The 21,739-nt window shown below is 38.6% G+C and overlaps 1 protein-coding gene across 4 annotated transcripts in view; it reads left to right on the top strand.

Annotated features, from left to right (window-relative positions):
* The window catches only part of CDK6 (cyclin dependent kinase 6), a 170,859-nt gene that overhangs the window by 132,364 nt on the left and 16,756 nt on the right, over positions 1–21,739 (top strand). For all 4 annotated transcript variants that reach the window (XM_071735236.1, XM_071735233.1, XM_071735234.1 and 1 more), the window contains exon 5: positions 405–514. In XM_071735236.1, coding sequence (XP_071591337.1) covers positions 405–514 — 110 coding nt within the window. The remainder of the gene's footprint in view (positions 1–404; positions 515–21,739) is intronic.

The raw sequence follows: 21,739 nt of genomic DNA, 5'->3' as shown, positions 1-21,739 counted from the left end.
TGAGCTAACCCCATTTGTTTTATAAACAATACAGAGTCCAAATCTCCATTGGAAGGTGTTTGGGGTCTGTACATTGTAAAAGCTTCAGAGTTGTTCTGGTTGTGTGCTGTGATATTATGGTATCACACCAACACTCTGCTCTGACACTGTATTTTTGTTGTACCCTGACCTGCACTGTTCTTGACAAGAGGTGGTCTCACTTCCCAACTCATCAGCACCACAGTTATCCATACTGTAGTTTTCCATATAGAACCCTTTTCTCTGAAGTGGCCAATCCAGTTTGCCCTAATCTGTGAGATTTTACAGTTTGGATATAACTAAATGTGAGCTATATACACTACACTTACAAGGCTGTAATTCTATAGTAAAGCATGCTTTCTCTTACATCCCTTTTTGTTTTACAGGTTGTTACTTTGTGGTATAGAGCTCCTGAAGTTTTGCTTCAGTCCAGCTATGCAACACCAGTTGATCTGTGGAGTGTTGGCTGCATATTTGCAGAAATGTTCCGTCGAAAGTAAGAAATACTGTTTTATTTTCTTCATGTTTTTCATCTGAAAAAATGTGCAGTAATGTCTTGTGCAAAAAAGTGGATCACACATATTGGAAAGGTTTGGTAGAATGTTTTACTCATAGCACAAAATGTAAATACCCATTGCAAATTCATACTTATTGTCATCTTTGACTCTTCTCTTGGTGGGGGTCTGCCTCAGGTCTTGGTAAAGCCTGGATGAGCATTGTAGTGTTCCTGTCACATCTGAATCCAAATGCAGATAAAAGTGAGCTAGAGAGGTTGCTGATCAATTTCAGTAAAGCTAGGTCCTGGAAAGGGTTTACTCTGAGGAAATCAAGTGGTGGTCAGCAGATTCTTCTTGTTCTGGAGTTTGTGCATTGGAGGGTAAGGTGTGTGTTTGTGTTCTCCTCTTGGAATATTTGAGGTCTCAGAAGGCACTGTAAAGCTCATTTCTAGAAGCAGGAAACAGAGGTAGGTTTTTTTTTAAGAACAAGATTTTAGCCATAGTGTAGGGTAACAGACGTGTTAAATGTAGCTACAAAATAAAAAGGCTTTTTTTTAAAAAAAAGGCTTTTTTTTTTTCTGATTTGATTAAATTGGCTATCAGAACTGTCTGGCTACAGACATCTGTGTGCAGAGGAGTTGTGAATGTGAGAGGAACACTTGGATGCTGCTCTTTCCCAATGGAAGAATACTGATGTGGAAGTTGTTCCACATAGGGTGCAGAGCAGACCAACCCCCCAAGAACCTTAACAAAGTAAATCCGTGCATTTTGGTAGAGCTTACTGCAAAAATGTGTGGTGTTAGCACCTGTGCGACCTCTGTGTAGGAACTGGATAGCATTTTGTAACACCCTCTGTGAAATCAAAGAATATACATAAAGAAAATGTGAAAGAAAATTATACACTGAATGGCCTAAAAAATAAAATCAGTATCATTTCCAAGGAGAAGCCATACTTCAAGGGCCTTGAGAAACAACTATTTAATTTGCAAAACGTGAAGTTCAAAATTCTATTTGAAGTCTTGCAAAATAACTTCAGGATTCTACTACTTAATAATGTTAGTATATGGAAAAATCATTTTTCTTGGGCTTCTTGCCTGGTCAAATGGCCTGGGTAGAATTATTATACTCCACCCTCTCTGTCTCTGACTCAGAAATGAGGTCAGAAAATGAGAGAAAAAAAGAATGTGGATTTTAGGAGTGTCAATAAATCCCTCCATTGCAAACTTTTGAAGATTTTGCCTTATCCCATAAGCTGCCAAGTTCACAATAGCATTAGACCGTTGATATTTTTTCTGATTTCAATAGCAGAGTCAACAACTTCATTTCCACATTTGCAATAAGAGTGATACAGGACAAAAAACTGAACACAGAACTTTATTATATGCTGAAAACTTTTTTTTCTTATTTAATTTTTAGTATTCTGACAGATAAGAAGTATTGCCATATACAAGCAGCACCAGTTCAGTTTTATTTATCCATTTATGATGTGTGAGCCTCACTGACTCTCCAAATAGAACGCAGTAAATTAAATTAGAGACAATTAGGTTTTCTACTTGTTTAGAAATGCAAATATTACGTTAATATTACAAAATCAGATTTTTTTTTTTTTAATGGAAATGAGATCTGACTTGAAGCAGAGTTTGATAAAACCAGGACTTCTGTTATTCTTGCCAAATGCAGGGTCAGTCTGACATTCTCAGTCCTAAATTTGGGAGGCTGTCAAAAACTGTAGAGATCAGGAATCTGCCAAGTCTGTATGTACTATGTTGTTTCATTGGAAACAATATGGCTTTCACATATTTCAGTATAGAAAGAGGCATGATCTGGAAGACTAATCTCAAGGCTCATTGCCATAACTCTAAAATGAACAGCACTGAATGCTATCTCCATGGACCGTTGTGTTGGGTTAATGTTGCAATCCACTCTCTCTGATATATGTTGTCTTTCTGATTCTTCTGATGGATTGCAAAAGAAAACCCATGTTACTGTGACCTTGGTAGCAATAAACTGTAAAATTTTGCAAACTCCATGGATTACTTCCAAAAGATTAAATAAATGCAACAACCATTTCTGCTGGAAAGTGGTAATGCCCTTGGGTAATCACCAATCTACATTTTCACTGGGTACTTGTTGCCTTTTTTCCCCTACTCTCTTTTGCTTTCCCTTTGAAAGATTTTAAAGCTCTGTCATTCATTTCAGTATGTTTGAGCTTGCTGGAATACAGTTTTTCAGGGTCTTAAAAACACACTCAAGGGGCTGTAGGTTTGGACAAGTGTTGGAGACAGTTGAGCTCTGGTCTCACCAGAATGGTCTGGTCCCTCTTAGAGATTGGCATGTCTCTAAGAGGAAGGCACCTCATCTTATTTAAATCACCCTTAATCCCAAACAGTTTAAAATAAAAGCAAACAAAGTATTTGCTTAAGAAATAGATCTGGAATACAAATAAATGTATAAAGGAATTCACAGATTCAGAAAACAAAATATATCTGTTTCTGTCTAGATGGCCCTGGGGTAAATTTGAACATTTCTCTCATCTTGGTTGATTCAGATGATACTCCTCAGGTGAAGACTCTGATCCTCCTTCAGTCTGAGGTTTCTATAAAGTCATAGCTATATTTAAAACATGCACATTTTAGTTACTCTGCAGATTTAAAGGTTTCTGCATACGTGAATGTACAGAGGTTGTATCCTGAAGCCTCTTGCACAGATTCCAAAGGGTCCTACTCTATACTTACAGATCAGCAATAAATTGCTTAGTAGTCAGATGTATGTGCTATGTATGCAGAAACTGTTCTGTTTGTGCATCTTTTTCCTGTGTGTTCATGTGCACTGCTGACGAGAACACACCCAAATAAAGCATCACTTGAAAATGCCCTTATATGATGGCTTCACTTTTCAAATTTCCTGTCTAATTAAGAAGGTTGCAGTGACATCAAGACACATTTGGATGGAGTGCCCATATCTAACAAAAGTGTAAATGTATTTTTACAGTGACTGTTTTATTTGAGATTATACTGAGATTGGAAGTCTATGGTGTATTGATAATAATAACCAGTAAGTAAAACTATAAGGTATGCTATGGCTTGCTACTGTATCACAGAATCCTTCAGAGATACAGCTGGCAAGACTGACAAGGGCCTGGGAGGTATGGGGGCATCCTTTGGCACAGCAAGAAGATTAGTACTTTTTTTATTTTTAGGTAAAAATAAGGATTATTTGCAAAAAAGTTTCACTCTAAGGCTGAGCATTTTCCTGGCCATTAGGAGAGAGCCTGTACCTCCTACTGAGTGTACGACTTATTAGAGAAAGGCAAACATGGGAGTAGCATCCCCTTATGTCTGTTTCCATGAAACCCTTCCAGCTGTCTCAAGCACTGTGGATGGCTCCAAAGCAGGAAGCCATGGACCAGGGTTTTAAGGAAGAGGGGGCTGTCTCTCTTCTTGGCTGAATTAGGTAATATTTAATCAAGGTGAACGAGCATGAGAGGGCAATAAGACAGAAATACAAATCTGGATGAAATGATCTATAAAAGAAATCAGGAATCAACAGTCTTGGACTCTTCTGAGTCAGCAATCTTGGGAAAAAATGTCAAAATGTTTCAATGCCCATTCTATACCCATTCAATGCCCATTCTATAAACCACAATCCTATATGGGTTGCATCCTGCACAGACTAGGGTGTTAGTAGGTGTGTATGTGGGACTAATGAGCCAGATATCTATATAATAATTTCAGATTTAACTATAAGATAACTAAGATAACAGATTTAGCTATAAGGTAAATTTAACTATGAGACTGCACAATCAAGTTTGTCTTCCATTTTAGTAAATATAGAGCAAATATTTACTCTCAATATAGAGTAAATTTTCAGAAAAGACCACCAGTTTTTGTAGCTTATGTTATATTCACAGCCTAGTCAATTGGAAGAAGTCATACATTTGAGAGTGGCTAATGTTGTGACTGCGTGTGCAAAACTTCACAAACATTATAGGTACCAATACAAACCCAAAGCTTGACAGTCTTCTCCCAGAAAACCTTTTCTGATTCCCCAGTACAAAACCAAACCAATATTATCTCCATGCTCCAAGATTCATCCAGCTGGGTGGGAAATTAATTCCATACACATGGGCTTCTTACTGAGACCATCCATGTACCAGCTCCATGGTGATTTAATCAGCCTGCTGTTGGTAAGATCATCAGTCCCAGAATTTTTGTAAGCCGCAGGACTGACAAAAATAGTATGAGATTATTATTTACTTGTTTTAAAATATTAAATCATGTTTTTAGCAGTTGTCTCATTTTTCATCTTACTCTGCCAGCTCCTAATCCATGTGAGACAGTAACTGCATTACCAACCATGCTTGAAAATTGTAGCAGCAGATAAGAGATGTGAAACTCTACTAAAATACCTGTGATGGGACAAGTTCCCTTGTGGGCACAAACAACGGACATAGCTATGGGCATATAAATCATCTCTCAAAGGTATAAATTTTTCCAATTAGAGGAGTTACATCATTGTGTGGAAAAGCCGTTAGCCCAGGACTTTGTTGCTCTAGGTAATGTGTACAGATGTGATAAAATCAAAGATTAGAGCCTCGTCTGGTGAACAGGCTGTGATGTGAGCACTGTATTTGGGACCTACAAGCAGCCTTTAATCACAAAACATTTTACAGGTTTAAAAAAACCTAGCAATACATGCAGCTAGCAGTGCACACGTATCCATTCTTAGGTACAAAATTTTACATTATAGAGTAATTGCAAAATATCTTTCACATTAAAATGTAGTAAATTTTTATTCCCCTTTCCAAATGAGCCATACGTTATTAGTAGAGCTTGAAATGCAACCATCATATCCATTGCATGTTTACTTTTCTGTGTCAACTCCAGAACCAGGTGGCAGGATCAGTCTTGTAGAAGGAAATGGCAGACCCACCTGCCCCTGGATTCCACCTCTACTTGTGAATGAGGGAAGAGAATTTGCCTGTGCAGCTTAAGTTAATTCTTGGTGGGATAGATATGGTAAAGTGGATGCAGAAGGAAAAAGATAAGTAAGAGGAATACCTGTTTTTAAGCTAGCTCCAAAACCTGAAGGGGGATAGAAAAGTTTGGACTTCCATCATGGAGTGAAAAGAATAATTCTTTTTAGCTGGATTGCGTGGTGAAGTCTTGGCTTCACTGAAATCATTCTTGAAATTAACTCTGACTTCCAAGGGGATTGTGACCTCTAGAGACAATTCAGTATGACATGGTGGCACAAAGAGTGGCAGAGCTGATCTGTGGTAATGTGCATAGCACTTAGGTGGAGTGAGCTCTGTAAAAGATTGTGTTGCAGACTGGCAAGGAGGAGAGGGTATCACAAAGTGTTGTCTCAGCTTCCATTCCTTGCAGCTTGTTCAGTGAGCCTGTACAAAGTTTCAGTTGTCTTACCTGTGAAATGAACTTCAACAGGTAACTTCCTAGGACTGTGAGACTTTCATTCAAAATAAGGGCTGCAATGTGTATGGGAGATGTGAAGAACTTAAAGAACTTTCAGTCAAAGAGATTAGGCTGCAGTTCTCAGTGTCTCTCTTCTGGTCTTCATGAGACTATGCAGCACAAGCAAGAGTGTGTTCAAGCTATATTTTCAAGAAGTTAAGCCATTCTGCTAGTGTGATTGTTATTACCTGTCTACCAAAATGTCACACACACACACTCACAAAAAAGGTAGTTTCAAGGGAAATCAGGCCATTAGTATGTGAGCTACTGTATGCGAATCCTTATCCATACAAAAGGGTACATACATTTTTCACCAGCAAGCAACTAAGTGGTAACTATTAACAGAATCTACAGGTTCTCTGGAGCTTATGAATAAGGCAGACTGCTTTTATCTCAGAAAAGATCTGCAATCCAATTCATCCCTCAGTCTTTACTTCTAACTTGCATCAGTTTCATCATGCACTCATTTGGTCTGAATTAGATATTCCTGTAGGTACTAGCCTCTCACAGGTGTAGTCTTTTAAAGTTGCACTTTTTAAAAAACAGGTATACATCTGGCAAGGTATGTTGAACAGCAGAGCTACAGGTTTGCTACTGCCTAAGCATGTTCTTCATCTGGAGAATGAAGTAGAGAGGACACTGGGCTTCGGGGCAAGTGATTCATAAAGAATTCTGCCGTTGCAAAGAATTGCTTGGAGAGTAGAAAAGTACTGTGTCCTCCAGACAGCCCCTGGGTCAGTCATTCCTTGTGATGAGTTGCTTTGCTTTTGAACAGTCTTGAGGAACTGACAATGAATCTGTAACCTTTGCAAATGCATACCTGATGGGAGGATTTATATCTGCACCTGACGGGAGGATTTATATCTGCTACGTGACCCTCCATTCAGACTAACAGTATGTCATCACTTAAAAATGTTTTCCATTAATGTTGCTCAATTATCCAAAGCATTGAGGGGAGGAGAAATATTTGTTACAAAGCATGTCACCAGCAATAAAGTATCATATACTGGAACATTAGCAGCAAAATTCTATGCAACTTAATATAATAAGCTGATTTTTTAAGTGTATGTTCCTGTAGCCCAAGTGCATCAGTGCAGGAACAGATGTGACTGAAGAGACTTTGGTTTGGCCAGTACCATAAGAGAGATACTATATATTCATATAACGTGCCATAAAAAACCTCAGTATGATTTATGTAGGGTAGGAAACGGAAAAATTATCAGGATTTCTGTAGGGAAGAATTCTGTGTCTTATTTAAATTACATTTAAGAGTTGTTTCGCACACTGTTGTGAATTGTCACCAAACTGGGTTTTTAACTTTTTGCTAGGTATATGAATATTGCAGATTAAATTCTTGTCATAAAGAACACAAGTGGAAGAAAGGCAACTCTGTCTGATAGTAATTAAGACTTGAGTTTTGTTTCACTTTTTATGAACATGCAAGAATAGTACCATGAACAGAATCTGAAAAGAGACTCTAAAGATAATGAAGAGATTTTAGAGTTTGAATACAGCCATGTACAAAATTGTGAGGAATACTTGTATGACATGGCTTTGTCTCATTTTGGATGTAGTTTAATTCTTTCTTCATATCTGATAATTTGGTCTTACTGTTTTAAGCAGGCACCATTGCTATACAGCAGTAGGAGTATTTTGCTTTGCCTACTAGATCTTGTGTTTCTTCATATGGTAAAGTTTCTACTTTTTCTCTAAACTTCTAGCTTTAACCCTCCTTTTTGTGCTCTGTGCTCTTATTTCTAACACATTTCTAAAATGCATTTCAAAAGCAGAGAAATAAGAGATCTGTAATATATATTCAAAAGTTCTTTATATTGGAAATGAGAGAAATACAGGGAGCAGAAGAGGAATCCAGGAATCCATGAAAGAAAAAAAAAAAGAGGATGCATAACTGGCAGGTTAGGTATAATAATACAGGGAAGGTATAATAATACAAAGACAGTAGATACATCTCAGCAAAAGCAACTGAGTAAATATTGAGCCATGAATGCTGATTACAAGTTGGGTTTTCTGTATTAACTGGCAAACGTGGTTTGAGAGAGAGAGCTGTTCTCTTTATCATGCAGCAGTTTTAAACACAGACTTTGCAATCATATTATCTGGTGTTTTCCAGTGAACCTTAAAGCAACGTATCTAGTGGGCCAAGAGCTCAAAAGTTTAATCATTCACTTGTCTGCTTGCTCACAGTTAGATTTGGTAGCAGGAAAATGAAAACAACAACTTTTTTTTTTTTTCCTGTTTTGACTTTGTTCTAACAAGCAAAGGTGGATGTTGCAGCTTAGAACTGTAAAAGCTACACAGCTTGATTTGCAACCTTTGAACCAAGGTACTGTACAGTTCTGGCCTGAGTTTGTTTTTGCCATTTTTGGAAATTTTCTTGTTTTGTTGCAAGAATGATTTAAGTTGCAGACCAACTGTACTGAGAGAAGGTTCGTTCCTTGGAATGATCTTGTCAGCATTCAAATTTCTGTGCCTTGCACTTTTCCTCCTTTATTCTTCTGCCATTCATGTGCATATGGATGTGTGGGAGGCTGATGGTTTTTCCAAACCAGACCTAATAAAACAGGATTTTTTCATCCTCCCTAGGTAGGTGGCAAGCCTATTACAAAAATTTTCAAGCATTTTTTATGTTGCATGGACCCAAGCCACTTATTTACCTTAATGATCTGATGGAACAACATTTTGCTTCAAACTTGACTAACAAAGGAAGACAGAACTCTGCACTTGTTCATGTTATTCCAGTTTTCAGATAAGCAGAATTGTTTTCTGTTTAATCTGACAACAGAGGCAGAACTCCCATTTGCTTTGGGCAGAGGACAAATGCAGTAGTGGAGAGAAGGGCAAACAGTCAGAATAATAACACTGTCCAGTACAAAATAGATGTAAATTTCCAAGACAGCATCACTCCCCTATTAGTGAAATACCTTGTTAGTTTTCAGCAAACATTTTCCCTCAAGTGTTTTTTAAACAATATCTTTCTAAGTGTCTACAGTTGGGCTATTGATAGCTGTTAGTCAGATCCAGTAACTGTATCGGTGTGTGGTTGGAGATGAGTGGTAAGTGAGTGCCAGGCCACATTCACTTGTGGTTTTCCTTCTAGTTTCCAGCTGTGCCAGACCTCCTGTCAGAGGAATAGATCTGTCGGAAAGGAAAACGGTTGATAAACCATAGAAACCAAAAACTGTCACTACCCATGGCAAAAAAACCCCAGAAAGGAACAGACAGGGGTAGGAAGACCCACAGAAGTGGTGTTAGTTTTCCAAGTTTAATTTCACTGTTCTGTTCAGGTGTGGGAGCTTGTCAGACCAAGCCAAGGGACTATGGCCAGGTGGCTCCAGACTGGTAGCCAGCAGCCACACAGAGCTCAAGCCCAGTGAGAGCCCACAAGGGAGCTCCCCTCCTGGAATGTTTCCTGTAGCTTCTCCATGTGCAGGTGGCACAGCACTAGTTATAAAACTCCCTGAACATGTCAACCTTAAAAAAATATACATTCCTCAGGGGGGTGATATTCCAGTCTGTGACAATCTCAATTAGCCTGGCCAGAGGTCAGTGGAAAAGACCTTGTGGCTAGGAGAAGGACCACAACGTGTCAGTCATGATGTAGGTATTTGCAAGTCCTTGATATTAAGCAAGCATCATAGCATTTGTAATGGATATTTGGGAATGCAGCTGGCAGCAGAAATGCCTGGCTCCCTCATGCCAAGCTGTGCTTGGCTCAGCTGCTGGGCAGTTGTTGTGAAGGTGCACCACCTTCCTGTCTTCTGAGGCATCTCAAAGCCAAGTTCATTCCTGGGTGCAGCCTGAGTGCTGCTTTGATGGTATCCCCAGCAGCAAGTGGCTTTCAGTCGTCACAGCCAGCCAGAGGACAGGAGAGAAGCTGAGTAATGTTACCCATGTCCCTTCTTCTCCACCCCAGAGAGGGACAGCCAGCTGTATGCTGCCCAAAGACTTTCCTTCTGAAAGGATCTCCTGGCTCTTTCACACAGCTTCCTTCTTCAGGATCCTAGCTAAGAGAGGCTTTGCTTTTTGCCTAGAGTTTGGCCAGGGGGAGCTCTGCATACTTTTGTTTGACTCATAACAGAACTAAATATTGGTTTTGTTTACTTTCTCTTTCATAAGAAAATGGCTACCAAAAAAGTATTTAAGCTCCCAAGTGGGTGTATGGGATCCTTCCCTGGACATGGTGCACTCTGGGGGTGGGGGTGGGGGGTGTAGAAACACTAGATTTTAAGTATGGCTCATGTTCTGAGCTTCCAAGTGTGGGCTTTCTTTCCAAATCGAGTGTTTAGCCAGAGATTTTGATCTGCACAGCTTTACCGAGTTTGCTGTATTTGATTGTCCAGAAAAGAAATCTAATAATTAGCTACCATCTGTCAGTTGTAAAACCAGTATGTAATAGTTCAGATGGATATAGGACAAATCTGTCTCACATTTGTGTCTTTTCTTTTCAACAGCTTTGCCCTTCTCCGTGTGTAGGTGCTCACTAAAGCTGGTACATGTTCTTTACAGCTAAAAAAAAGTCGTAAATCTGCATGAGAGAAGTGGCAAGGGTACCTAAAGGGAAGACATCAGCAGGAGTTTAAAAACAGCTAAGGACAGCAGAGCAGCACAGCTTTCTGAAATTTTGTACTACTTTGCACCAAATAAATAATTGGCTGTGAGAGGAGAGCCCAAAATGTCAAAGAGAGAGCACGAAGTTTGATATTTAGATTTCTGGAAAACCATTCCTCCAAGGAAACTGCAGTGCACAGCAGAAGCTCCCTGCTGCCTTTGTGGAAACGCTTACCTACACTGCAGGGCTCAGGCCATTGCAGAGAACTTGCCAGCTAGCCTGAGTCTCTGCTTTGGCTGTAATTGCAGATGTCAAAGATCTAGACAGAGTCCCAGTCTCAGGAGGAAGAGAGGTGGCCACAGCCTCTCCCACGTGTGTGCTGACTGCCATGGAGCAGCACATGTGGTACCCACACATAGCTGGAGCCTTTGCTATCAGGTCTTACGGTTCTGGTGTTGGCTGGGTACTAAAAAAAAAAAAAGAGGCATGGCAGGATACAGCTCACACTGGTTCCTGTCCTTTTTTCCTTTGAAGCCACAGTTCAACTTGTCATATAAATACGAGTTGTTGCCCTGCATTTTTGTTTGCACAATATCTGTGGCATTGCCATCACCTTTCATCATGCTCTGCTTGACCTGCTGGCGTGCCAGCCCTGTACAAATGAGCCTGTGTGAAATGCAACCACTGTGGTTCGCTGACTGCTAGAGACAGAACCAGGATCTGACAAGTCAAGAGCTCTTGATGTCAGCATCTGATATGCTTGGCTGACCTGTTATGCTGGTGGCATGCTTCATTTTGCAGTCTTTGAAGAAACAGAAGTCTGGCTCTGCACTGTCAAGCCATATGACTTCTTCCAGAAACTCATGTATAATGTCCTCTGATTTCCTTTTATAGATGCATTGAAAGCATACCATCCAAAAGCAACTCTAAGGCAATCACTAGTGCAGTATTTCTTCTTTTACTTAAATATTCTCTGTATTCATAGCTTCTCTCCTAACATATCCAGGTTTGTCAGTAGTAAGTTTTGGAATATAGACATTTGTTAAATAAGTATTTTATCCACGGCATTACTTCATTTTCACTAATTTATTCTACTGAGCTAGAGTAAATTGGCATGAAGATTCAGTTACTATTGATTTTGACTGAGTCTGAATCAGTTACCTAAAGATAAATGACTCAATCAGCTGTATCATCCAGAATTTGACCAACTATAGTGAATTATCAGATCTTCTTTTATTACATTATGTCCATAAAATAGGTTTTATTTGTTAGTCAGTACAGCATAAACACTGTTTTAAAAAACTGAATAATTTTTAAGTGCTTTTTATATCCAAATAATTGGAGTTCAAGCTTTCAATATTTAAAGAAGCATATGTAGCAAGAGATTTTTCAGTGATGTTGCTATCGGTAGCTATAACTTAAGCCTGTTTGGCAGTGATGAATCCTACACCATCACTGTAAGAATGAAGATATTCAGTTACAACTTGATCTCATCAGACCATTAGCAATGAAAGAGCATACACATGCAAAGTCAGAATTATATCATAGCTGGGTGTCCTACCCAGTGAGGCACAAAACAAGCCTGCTTGCTTCTTTCCTGCCTTGGAATCAGTTTTCCTTTTCAGAAAAAAAATTGCAAAAGGAGAAGTAGGTGTTGTTCATCTCATAGAAATTCTAAGAATTTGATGGTGAGGACACTTCGCCAGAAAGTGAGAGTGGAGTTTAAAGAGCACACAGAGTTTTTGGTAAACTTTCTGGTTCTGGCATACTCCAGACACAGCTGTATAAAAAGTAAGGCATAAAATGGCTTACCATGGAAAGAGGAAGCTGTTTCTCAGTTATTCACTTACTTCAGAAGAGAATTCTGGTTTTTTAATCCTAAGCAAATCAGATTTTTTTTCAGGAATGACAGACAACTCCATCTGGATCTTGAGGAACTCCTTGTAGTGGTCATGGAGGTGGTGGACAAGATGGTGATGTAGGAAGTGTTCAAGATGTGCAGTGGCTTAAGGAGCTACAGGTGCTCAATACTTCAGAGGCTGAAGAAACATTCAGTCTGCAAAGACAGAGTTGAATGCTGTTCCCATTAAAATGGTGTCAAAAGCCAATGGACAACACAGAAGAAGGGCCATAGCTCAGTCATGACAAAGCAGAAATAGCAGCATTAAAATTGTCCTATATTCTTTTGGGAAGCTTTGAAACAAACAAATCTACAGCATAGATTGTGTTAATGCTGCAGTTGCATAGGGAAGAGTGGCACCTGAGCAGTGTCATCACCTGGAAGTTATTTTTTGGGGTTTTTTCCTCTTTGGTATAAGAAATTAATGTACTTTTTGTTTTGGTTAAGATTCAAATGAGGGGGGAAAAGTTCATGTGAAATCGATAATAGTTGAACAGAAGTAACTGAAGAGCTGTCAATAGGTGGACCCAGATTACTATGCATTGTTATGGACCAATGGATATAAATATTACAGCTTCCCTAGCCTGAGTAACAGGAGTGTATCACAGGAGGCAAAGTATTTCTTAGGGCAAAATTATAGCTGGTTTACCTGGCCTTCAAAAATTAGTTTTCCTTCCATGGTTACTATACATACTTGCTACCTTAAATGCTTATCTCAGAGTTTTCTGCAGGTGTTTATTAATTCATTGTAAACCAGCACAGCTGCTAAAAATGAAAGTATTTTCTTCACACCATCCTTCTAATCCACTTTCATGTCTTTTGATGCTCACTCAGCAGCTGGAGAAAAACTTTGAAGCTGAAATTTCACCTCTGCTCAACCACCAGTTTACTGTTTAGTACTGAAATGTTTTTCCTGCCTTTCTTGTCTGAAGGGTTGTAATCCCCTTTTAGAGATTTTTTTTCTGACCCAGAGTGTTTTATTACAGGTGAATGCGATGAGACTTATTAGTTGCAGTGGGGTGGCAGTTCTTCTGATGTTTCAGATTAATCTGAAAATTTAGAGAGGCTTAGTGCAGCAGGTGCCATTAACACCTAATATGGGGGCCACAGAAGTGGTTATAGATCAAAACATGTACTCAGTACCCCACAGGAGTAGCTCAAGCCCAGTTGGAGAGAAAACCCAAAGCTTCTCTTTCTTAGCTTGCTACATTTTCCCAGAGTAAAAATAAAAATAAAAATCCCTTTTTCTTGGATTTTGTATTTTATTGAGAAATTTGTATTCTAAATTGCATAGAACATTTTGAATTCAATATTTCCCTTCAAATATGGAAATTTTACATCTGTTGGAGCTTTCTTTTCTGAAGTCTCAGTGCTCACACAAAGCCTCTGTTACCTATTATCACTGTCACTGTACTACTGTGGATGACAGAAAATACTTTGTCTTTCAGATTTTTTGTTCCTTTGCTTTTATAGTTGAATATTTGCCTTTCTGTTTTCCTCTTCCCATCTCTGGAATTCAAAAAGGAAAAAAAAAAAAAAAAAAAAGAAAAAGAGAGAAAAGGTTAGAGTAATAGTATAATATACTGTCCTTTTTCATGATTTTGTTTTATGTATCTAGGGTACAAGGTCTTTCATCTATAGAGGATGCTTCAGCCTATGAAGGTCTTTGCTAAGCATTATTGAGAAAGAAATAAAACCTGGGAACACATGCTTGTTAATTTGCTAATTATCTTCAGGCAGATTGAGTGAACCAGTACATTCAATGTATCTGTTATTTTTGCACTAATTTGCTTCTGCTTCGATACAAAAGAATCTGAAGTAGGTAAGGGTTAGTGCATAGACTTTCAGCTGATATAAGAATTATAATACTGTTACACATTTAGTTAAAAAGAGCTTGTCCCAAGAAAAAAATAACCTAATGGCACAAATTTTTTTAGTTAAAAGCTTTACTGGGAAAGCAGTCTGATTGAAAATATATTGTTTGTGGAACACGAATTGGATTTTAATTAGGCAGCCTCTGACTTTAAAACCTGTTATACATTCCCTTGATTAAAACTAGTTCCAACATTAGAAGCACTGTTAGAGCAAATTCCAATTTAAAAGGGTTTTTTAGACCAGTAAATATGGTAAATGTCAACAGATGAGCTTACTCAGAGGCATCTTGGCAATTTAAGAAAACTTGTGGAAATATAAAAAATTCCGTATGCCTGAAAATTGTGAATTAAATAGATTTTCACGACGACATTTCATACAGAATAAAGAGTAGGTATTTCATATAGAATATTGCTTTTATTTCATTTGTATAATTGATAAAGACTGGGAACTCTAGACTTAAACTCTTGGTGCTTACCTTGAAGTTTGGTCCTTTGCTCTGATACAGATGTTATAAAACCACTTCTTTAAAAAACAGCATTAAAGAGCACTTTCACACTAGGGCTGAAATGTGTCATTTTGAAGCATTGTCTGCTAATTAGAAGCTAAATGAAAGAAGTGGTGAAAAACAGCTCAGACATAGTCTAGAAGGAGGATTTAGAGTTTTTCAAGGGCAAATTTATTCACAGGCACAAACACCTGGAAGTGAGGCTTTTCCTGAACTCCTCATGAACACATGCACTGCCCCTGCACACTTGGTTTGCATCATCGCTTGTGTGAGTGAACTGTAGAGGAAGGAGCCCTCTTGATTCCTTTCCTTCCACACAGGACAGCCTTTATCTAATCCATAGTTCCATTAATGCCTTCAAACTCTTAAAGTTGAGTTGCACAAGAAGAGCAAAGAAGCATGACAGTTTTAGAGAATTCAAGTTTAGTATGGGAACATGAAATAGATCCATGAGAGAGAATACAGAAAACTAAATAAGTGATCCTGGGAAGAGCATGACCATATTGTATTTGTCATACCAGGAGTTCTTTCAGTATGCTATAAAAATGCAGAAGCCTGCAGCTTAGTTATACAATTAAACTGCTGATTGGCAAGAGAGATGCAATTTTACCATGTGCAGTGATGAGGTGGGTGCTTAACATACAAATGGTTAAATCATATTGCTGGTAAAACCATCAGTACAAACAAGAGGAATGCTTATTTTTTCCACTCCAAGCAGAGACCATGCACTTTTTATTTTTATTTTCCTTTTTCCCAAGGTCAATTGTGTGTGTATTTCCAGAATTGCTTGAAATGTTCAGTCAGTTTTTAAAAAAAATATATTTATTTATTTATTATTTTATCATGCTCCCTGAGCTAACAACTCTTCAAGCTCTGGTGAAATAAACCTACAAATCTTCTGGAGAAGTAGATGTCCAAGATAAGAACTGTGACGTGTGTGCTGAGGGAATAAGTGAAGGACATTCAATGTATCAAGGCTCTTTCATTTCAAAAAGTAATATTAAATGATGAATGCCCAGGAACAGATGAGATCTGCCCACATTAGAGCAAATTCTGGTCAAAGATATTATCTGCACTCATCTTTCTGAGTTTTTATATATAGATACACATATGTGTGTGTATCCTTCTGCTGAAGCACCTTCTCTTTAATTATAAGAGGTTAGGAAACTGTGTCTCACTTGACTTGATCATTGGGCTCACTGATATCTGTCATAAAGCTCCCTTAATGTCAGTGGTGTGGGACAAGGCCCATCCTTCTGCTCCAAGGCCACCTGGAACCCTGCAGCACAATGTTTACAGGAAAAGCATCACGCAAATGTTAAGCACTCAGAAAAAGATTTTTCTTAGCCCTGTTCCTAAGGGAGCTTTGACGGTGGTTATATTTTCTCTCATATATGCTCTTTCTCTTGCCTTTTGCTGTATTTTTAATCAACGCCATAGGCTGGCCCCACTTGGGTCATAAAGCTGTGCCTCTGTTAAGTTTCCATTTTACTAACCTTTCCCTTTCAGTTATACATGTGAAGGGAACATGCATATCCATCTGCAAATTTCTTGTGAAAATCTTGTTGTGAAACCTTTCCAGACTGTATGTTAAAAACCCTCAGGAAGTCCAGCATCTCCATGTAATACAATAATTTGCAGCAATGTAGTGCAAATTTTTCATGATTAAAACCCACACCAAGCAACATTCTTCTGATGACCAATCTCAACTCCAGAGTGGATTGCCAAACTTACGCCTTATCTTTTTTATTGTGTTCTCTCTCACTATTAATATTCTTTTTTTTTATTTTATATTTTACTTCCTCTTGCACACCAGTGCCTTGCAGCTTGCAGCCACATTTCTGACAGCTCTGGACCTGTACATGTTCTTCAAGTTTGCACTACCAGCTGGGTGTTTCCCTTCTTGGCTTTTATCTGCACACAATTCAGAAAGCACTTTGCTTTCTTAGTTCAGGCAGAATTCCCATATGTTTCTTTGTAAATAGACTGTATGTGGATTTAGGGGTCAGAATATTGTCTTTAGTTTTAGAATTCAATTACTTCATTTTAAATAGCAATGAGGAGCAAATTCAACACACTACAGCACTGGCAGTTTGCAGTAGTTTTTCACAAACTACCTAATTTCCTTTATCAGCTTCTGTCTACATGGTGCAATGAGAAACTCCAGAGAAAATAATAATTATTGCAATTTTTTTGATGCATTAGATCTGATTCTGAGAATACTTTAATAATGACATAGCCCAAATTATCTTAGGGAGGTTATTAATGATTGTGGTATTATCCAACTTGAAGAATGAGAGATTTTGAGTTTAAAAAATGGGCTGTTAAAGACTAAGATGAGAAATTCAAGATGGCTGCTCTGTTTTCTCTCAGATTTTAGCTGTGGAATGTTTCCTCAGCTGTAATGTTTATCTATGTCATGTTTCTTCTTATATGAAGGAGAAGTCTCTTAAAAGTTCTGAGCAATTTGTGATCAAGTATAATAAGCGCAACATGAAGTAACTTCTTCCTATGCTGTGCCTGGCACCCACCCACACAAAGATATTATTAAAGGGGAAGGAGAGGGAGAAGTACAAAAAATGTTTAAAATGAGAACTCCAAGTTGCACAACAGCTGAGCCAAGTTGCTTGTGACTGGAAGTGGGAAACTGTCTGGAGCCTGCAATGTTGTCAGCTGTGCCCTGTTTCAGAGTAAAGTTTTAGACTGTGCCATATTTTTTTACTTACCAGAGGGGCAAATGTTTCTCATCTTTAGATAGTGATACTTTTTTTTTTTTTTTCCTTTTATGTTGCCTTAGTTTCTCTCTTCATACCTGCAGTACAGTCTTGTCCAGGGGATCAGTCAAAGAGAAACTGGTGGAAACAGGAGCGAGGAATCAGCTCAAAAACAATCCCTCTGAATAAAGGTCTCCACAGGACAGTCCAGATTGTTATTTCTAGTCATCTCATCATTCTAGTTTTGTCTTCTTTGGTTTTAATTCCAAAAATGAAAATATTTTCTTCCTAAGAAGTAACTAAGAATCTGACAAAATTATTTGCCAGCTATTCGTATTTTGTAACATGAAAAGAGGAAAAAAAGCCACCATCATTTAAATATATCTCTTGAGTCACAGACTATGTAGCTTGGCAGGTTTTCCGTGGCACAATGCAGGATTCCTTAGCAAATGTTTCTTGGCTTTAACTTTTTTACTTTATTCACCGTCACCTTGTTGCTCTTGTACACACTGACTTACAGACTCCTAGATTTAACTACTACAACCTTAGCAGCTTCTAAAATTCCACGCACCATTTCCATGAAATGCTGCAGTATCATTTCCCTTTACATCTCTACTATGTCAAATTATCATGGACTTTCTCTTTCAACACCTCCCCCATTTTATCTAATGCCTTCAAAGCAGCAGCTACCTGTTGCGAAATCACTGCTTTTCTTTCTGACACTTCTCCTTGCCATCTCTTCAACCAGACTGTCTAAGCCTTTCTTGGCCAAAAAGCAAGTTGGACCTTTCCCACCCATGATGCTTTTTTCATTTTAGGGAGCTTTTGTATGACTTTACTAAATACATGTGGATTTCCAATATACCGATTTTTCACTGAGAATATTGCATATATTCGCATCAGTAGTCAAGAGATTATTCTTATTGTTCCTCTGTTAACAAGGCAGAGGATGGGATTCCCAACTGCTGTTGTCACCACATTGAGCAAATAGACCATCATAAAGAATCCAGATAGTCATTTTTGAAGTTCTTCTAACATATCTGGAAAGATACAAGGCTTGTCTACCCTTGGTGGCAATTGTATTGGCAGCACTAGAATTGTCATGATAGTTCTGCAATATGTTTGTGTTAAAAAGATAATTTCTGGACTTTTTTTCCCTCTTCAGTACTGTTTTTTTATCACATGACCTTTCTTCCCTGTATTAAACTACATTTTACCTGTAGTTTAATAATTCAGTGTAAGAAACAGAAAGATGGTTTCCAACAAGAATGTCACGTAAGGGGTTCAAAATGTCAGCCACTATCAAGAAACCTGCAGGAATTATTTTCTGTGCCTTGATGCATGTGGGGTTTTTGGTTTTTTTGCTTGTGTCTGCACTGCAATACAGACTAGAGCAGTGCTCATCACTACCTTTAATTCTAATCTTTATGAAAATTTTAATTTTTCTTCTGAAAAGTTAGACACTTTGCTTTGAAGACCAAAAGCTGAAAGTAAAGCCTAGAAGTAATGTGGCCAGTTTGCAGATAAACCTCATTTATCTCTTGGGTGTCATTGCATTGTCACTGTATACAGTACTTCTAGAACTGCTTTTGCGTTTCTGTGGAGTTGCACCAGGGAAAATTTTTCATGGGGGCTTGCTTAGGAAATATTTATATCTCAGTTTTTACTGAGTAGCACAGACATGAAACACAGTTTCTATAAAATAAAGTACCCAACCCTTGATACACCAATATCCAGTTCAGACAGATAGAAGGTGAAACTCAGCATGAAACAACAACATGAGCTGAGCGTATTTCTTTGGAGAAAAGAACCTAAAAGTAGTAAATGGTGAAATGTAATTTGTTCAGATACATGTGAGCATGAGAGCCTTTTGGACAGAAGATGAGTAGTCCGTGTCCTCTGAAACTATAAGCAGATGGTAACTGTTTCAGGATCTGTGAGGTTTTACATTACAACCGTGTGTCATGATCTGTATTTGTATTTCTGTATTATCACAGAATCACAGAATGATTGAGGTCAGAAGGGATCTCTGGAGATCATCTGGTCTAAGCTCCCACTGCTCAAGCAGTTCTAGACTGCCCAGCCCCATGTTCAGGGGGCTTTTTAAAGATCTCCAGGGTGGGAGACTCCACAACCTCTTTGGGTAAACTCTGTCAGTGCCCAGTAACCCTCACGGTAAAAAAGCATTTCCTTATGCTCAGAGGGAATGTCCTGCAAGTCTGTTTGTACCCATTACTCTTGCCCTGTCACTGGGCAACACTGAAAAGAGCCTGGTTCCATCTTCTTTCCACCCTCCCTTCAGGTATTTATATCTATCAAAAAAGTCCTCCTTGAGCCTCCTGTTTCCTAGGCTAAACAGTCCCAGCTCTCTCTGCCTTTCTGCACATGTCAGATGCTCCAGTCCCTTAATCATTTTTGCAGCCTAGGAGCTATATGCTCTGGGTGTTGGACTGGCATGTAAAAAGGGTGATAGATTGATCCTGTGGAAATAGTCACAATGCAGATTGATAGCTAATATCTGTTTAATTGTGCAGCTGCACATTTTGTATTTCAGGATCTAAGGTATGTGCTGATTGACTCAGTAGGAGTTTATTTTAGCAGTAGGGTAGTAATATGGCTCCTCCAACTCATCTGCAGATCTGTAGGCTAAGGGCATTCTGATCCTACATTAGACATGAAAGAGGTTTTCCTCCATTCAGTGGGCATGATTCCAGAGTTAGGAGGTACTGGTCTAGCTCCAAGTCCTGGGGAAGGAGTGGTCAAACCAGATGGATACCTGCAGATTCCCTGTAACATTTCCCTCTTCCACCTGACTTAAAAAATCAAAGAAGCAAGAACCAAAAAAATTAGGAACCTATGTGTACACAACATCATCTGAGACATCTTGAGCAAATAGAGAAATTGGGAAATGAAATGTCTTGTGTGCAGTCTTTTTGTCCCATCTTCCCTACTCAAGTGTGTTTGAAACAGCAATTATGCTGGATCTCTCAGAGCATGCATTTTGTAACAAGCAGAGTCAGGGAAGGTTGAGAGCATCAAGGAACCACACAAAAGGCAAGTGAATAGCCCTTTTCTCCATTGAAATACCCCTCTTTCCTGAGAGACATGTACATGCAGATTTTAGGAGTTCTTTGAAGTCAGAGGACACACATCTTCTGCCACAGGAGACAAATCAAGCTCCATGCCTTTCCCAAGGAAAAAAAAAAAAGAATTCTACAAAATCAGGCTCTCAGAGTATAACCAGTCTTACACAGATTATCATCACAAAGTGGAGAACATATCCCCAGGTCAGGACTTCTGGATTCAGCTTGCGTAAATAAACCTCAGGGAGTGAGTGGGTGAGTGAGTCAAGTGAAAGGTACAAGAACAAAGGTGAAATTCTATAATTCTTTGGCAGCTGAGTATGCTCCCAGTTTAGTGATACTGGGAGAGCTCATGTCCATCCTTAAGAATAGAATTTAAAAAACAATAGGCTTGAGGTGAAGGTTTTTATGTGTACTGGATTTGCAGAGCTGGCAGTCATTAAGAAAAGTAACTAGTGCCAAAATGTGAGATGAGATCTTCATACAGCTGCTGATTAAGTGGATCTGCTTCCCCAATGATACATCCAATATTCCAATTGAACCTTCAGCCAAAATTCATGAGGCAAGTTTCATTATACTAGTGGTGCCTAGCCTGGAGTTGGCATTCTGTTGTAGTCATGATTGTGGGATGGATAGGAGGCTGAAAGATTAATTAATAGTACTTCTTTGTGATGAAATATAAAGTATGTTGGAAGGTCACCTTGAGTTGTACAATTATGCATTCAAAAGAATTTAAATTCTTGCTTCATCGTTTAGTGAATCTGAGACAGCAGCAGTGATGGGAAAAACCTCTCTTAAAAATCTCTAGAATCATTCTTGTTTTGACATGACACTGCCTAAGGTGATTTGCGAGCATGGCTGACTTTGCCAAGCTTTCACATTAGTGCAAGGCTCAGCATACATTTTAAAACATTAAATCAGCTTTCCATTTGCATGGATAGGAATATCTGATTGCATAGGTTTTGCTAGTTTCAAGGGCCCCAATACTCTGATGCTCAAGCCAAAATTAAATACTCAGAGTATCCTTATGTTAATAATTTTAAACAGTCGTTGGAAAAAAAACCATCTGAGGTTGTCATATGGTCTGACTTTGGAAGAAATGG

Source organism: Heliangelus exortis, chromosome 2 (genome assembly GCF_036169615.1).
Source record: "Heliangelus exortis chromosome 2, bHelExo1.hap1, whole genome shotgun sequence".
Lineage (NCBI taxonomy): Eukaryota > Metazoa > Chordata > Aves > Apodiformes > Trochilidae > Heliangelus > Heliangelus exortis.
This window is presented reverse-complemented; position numbering and strand designations above follow the sequence as displayed.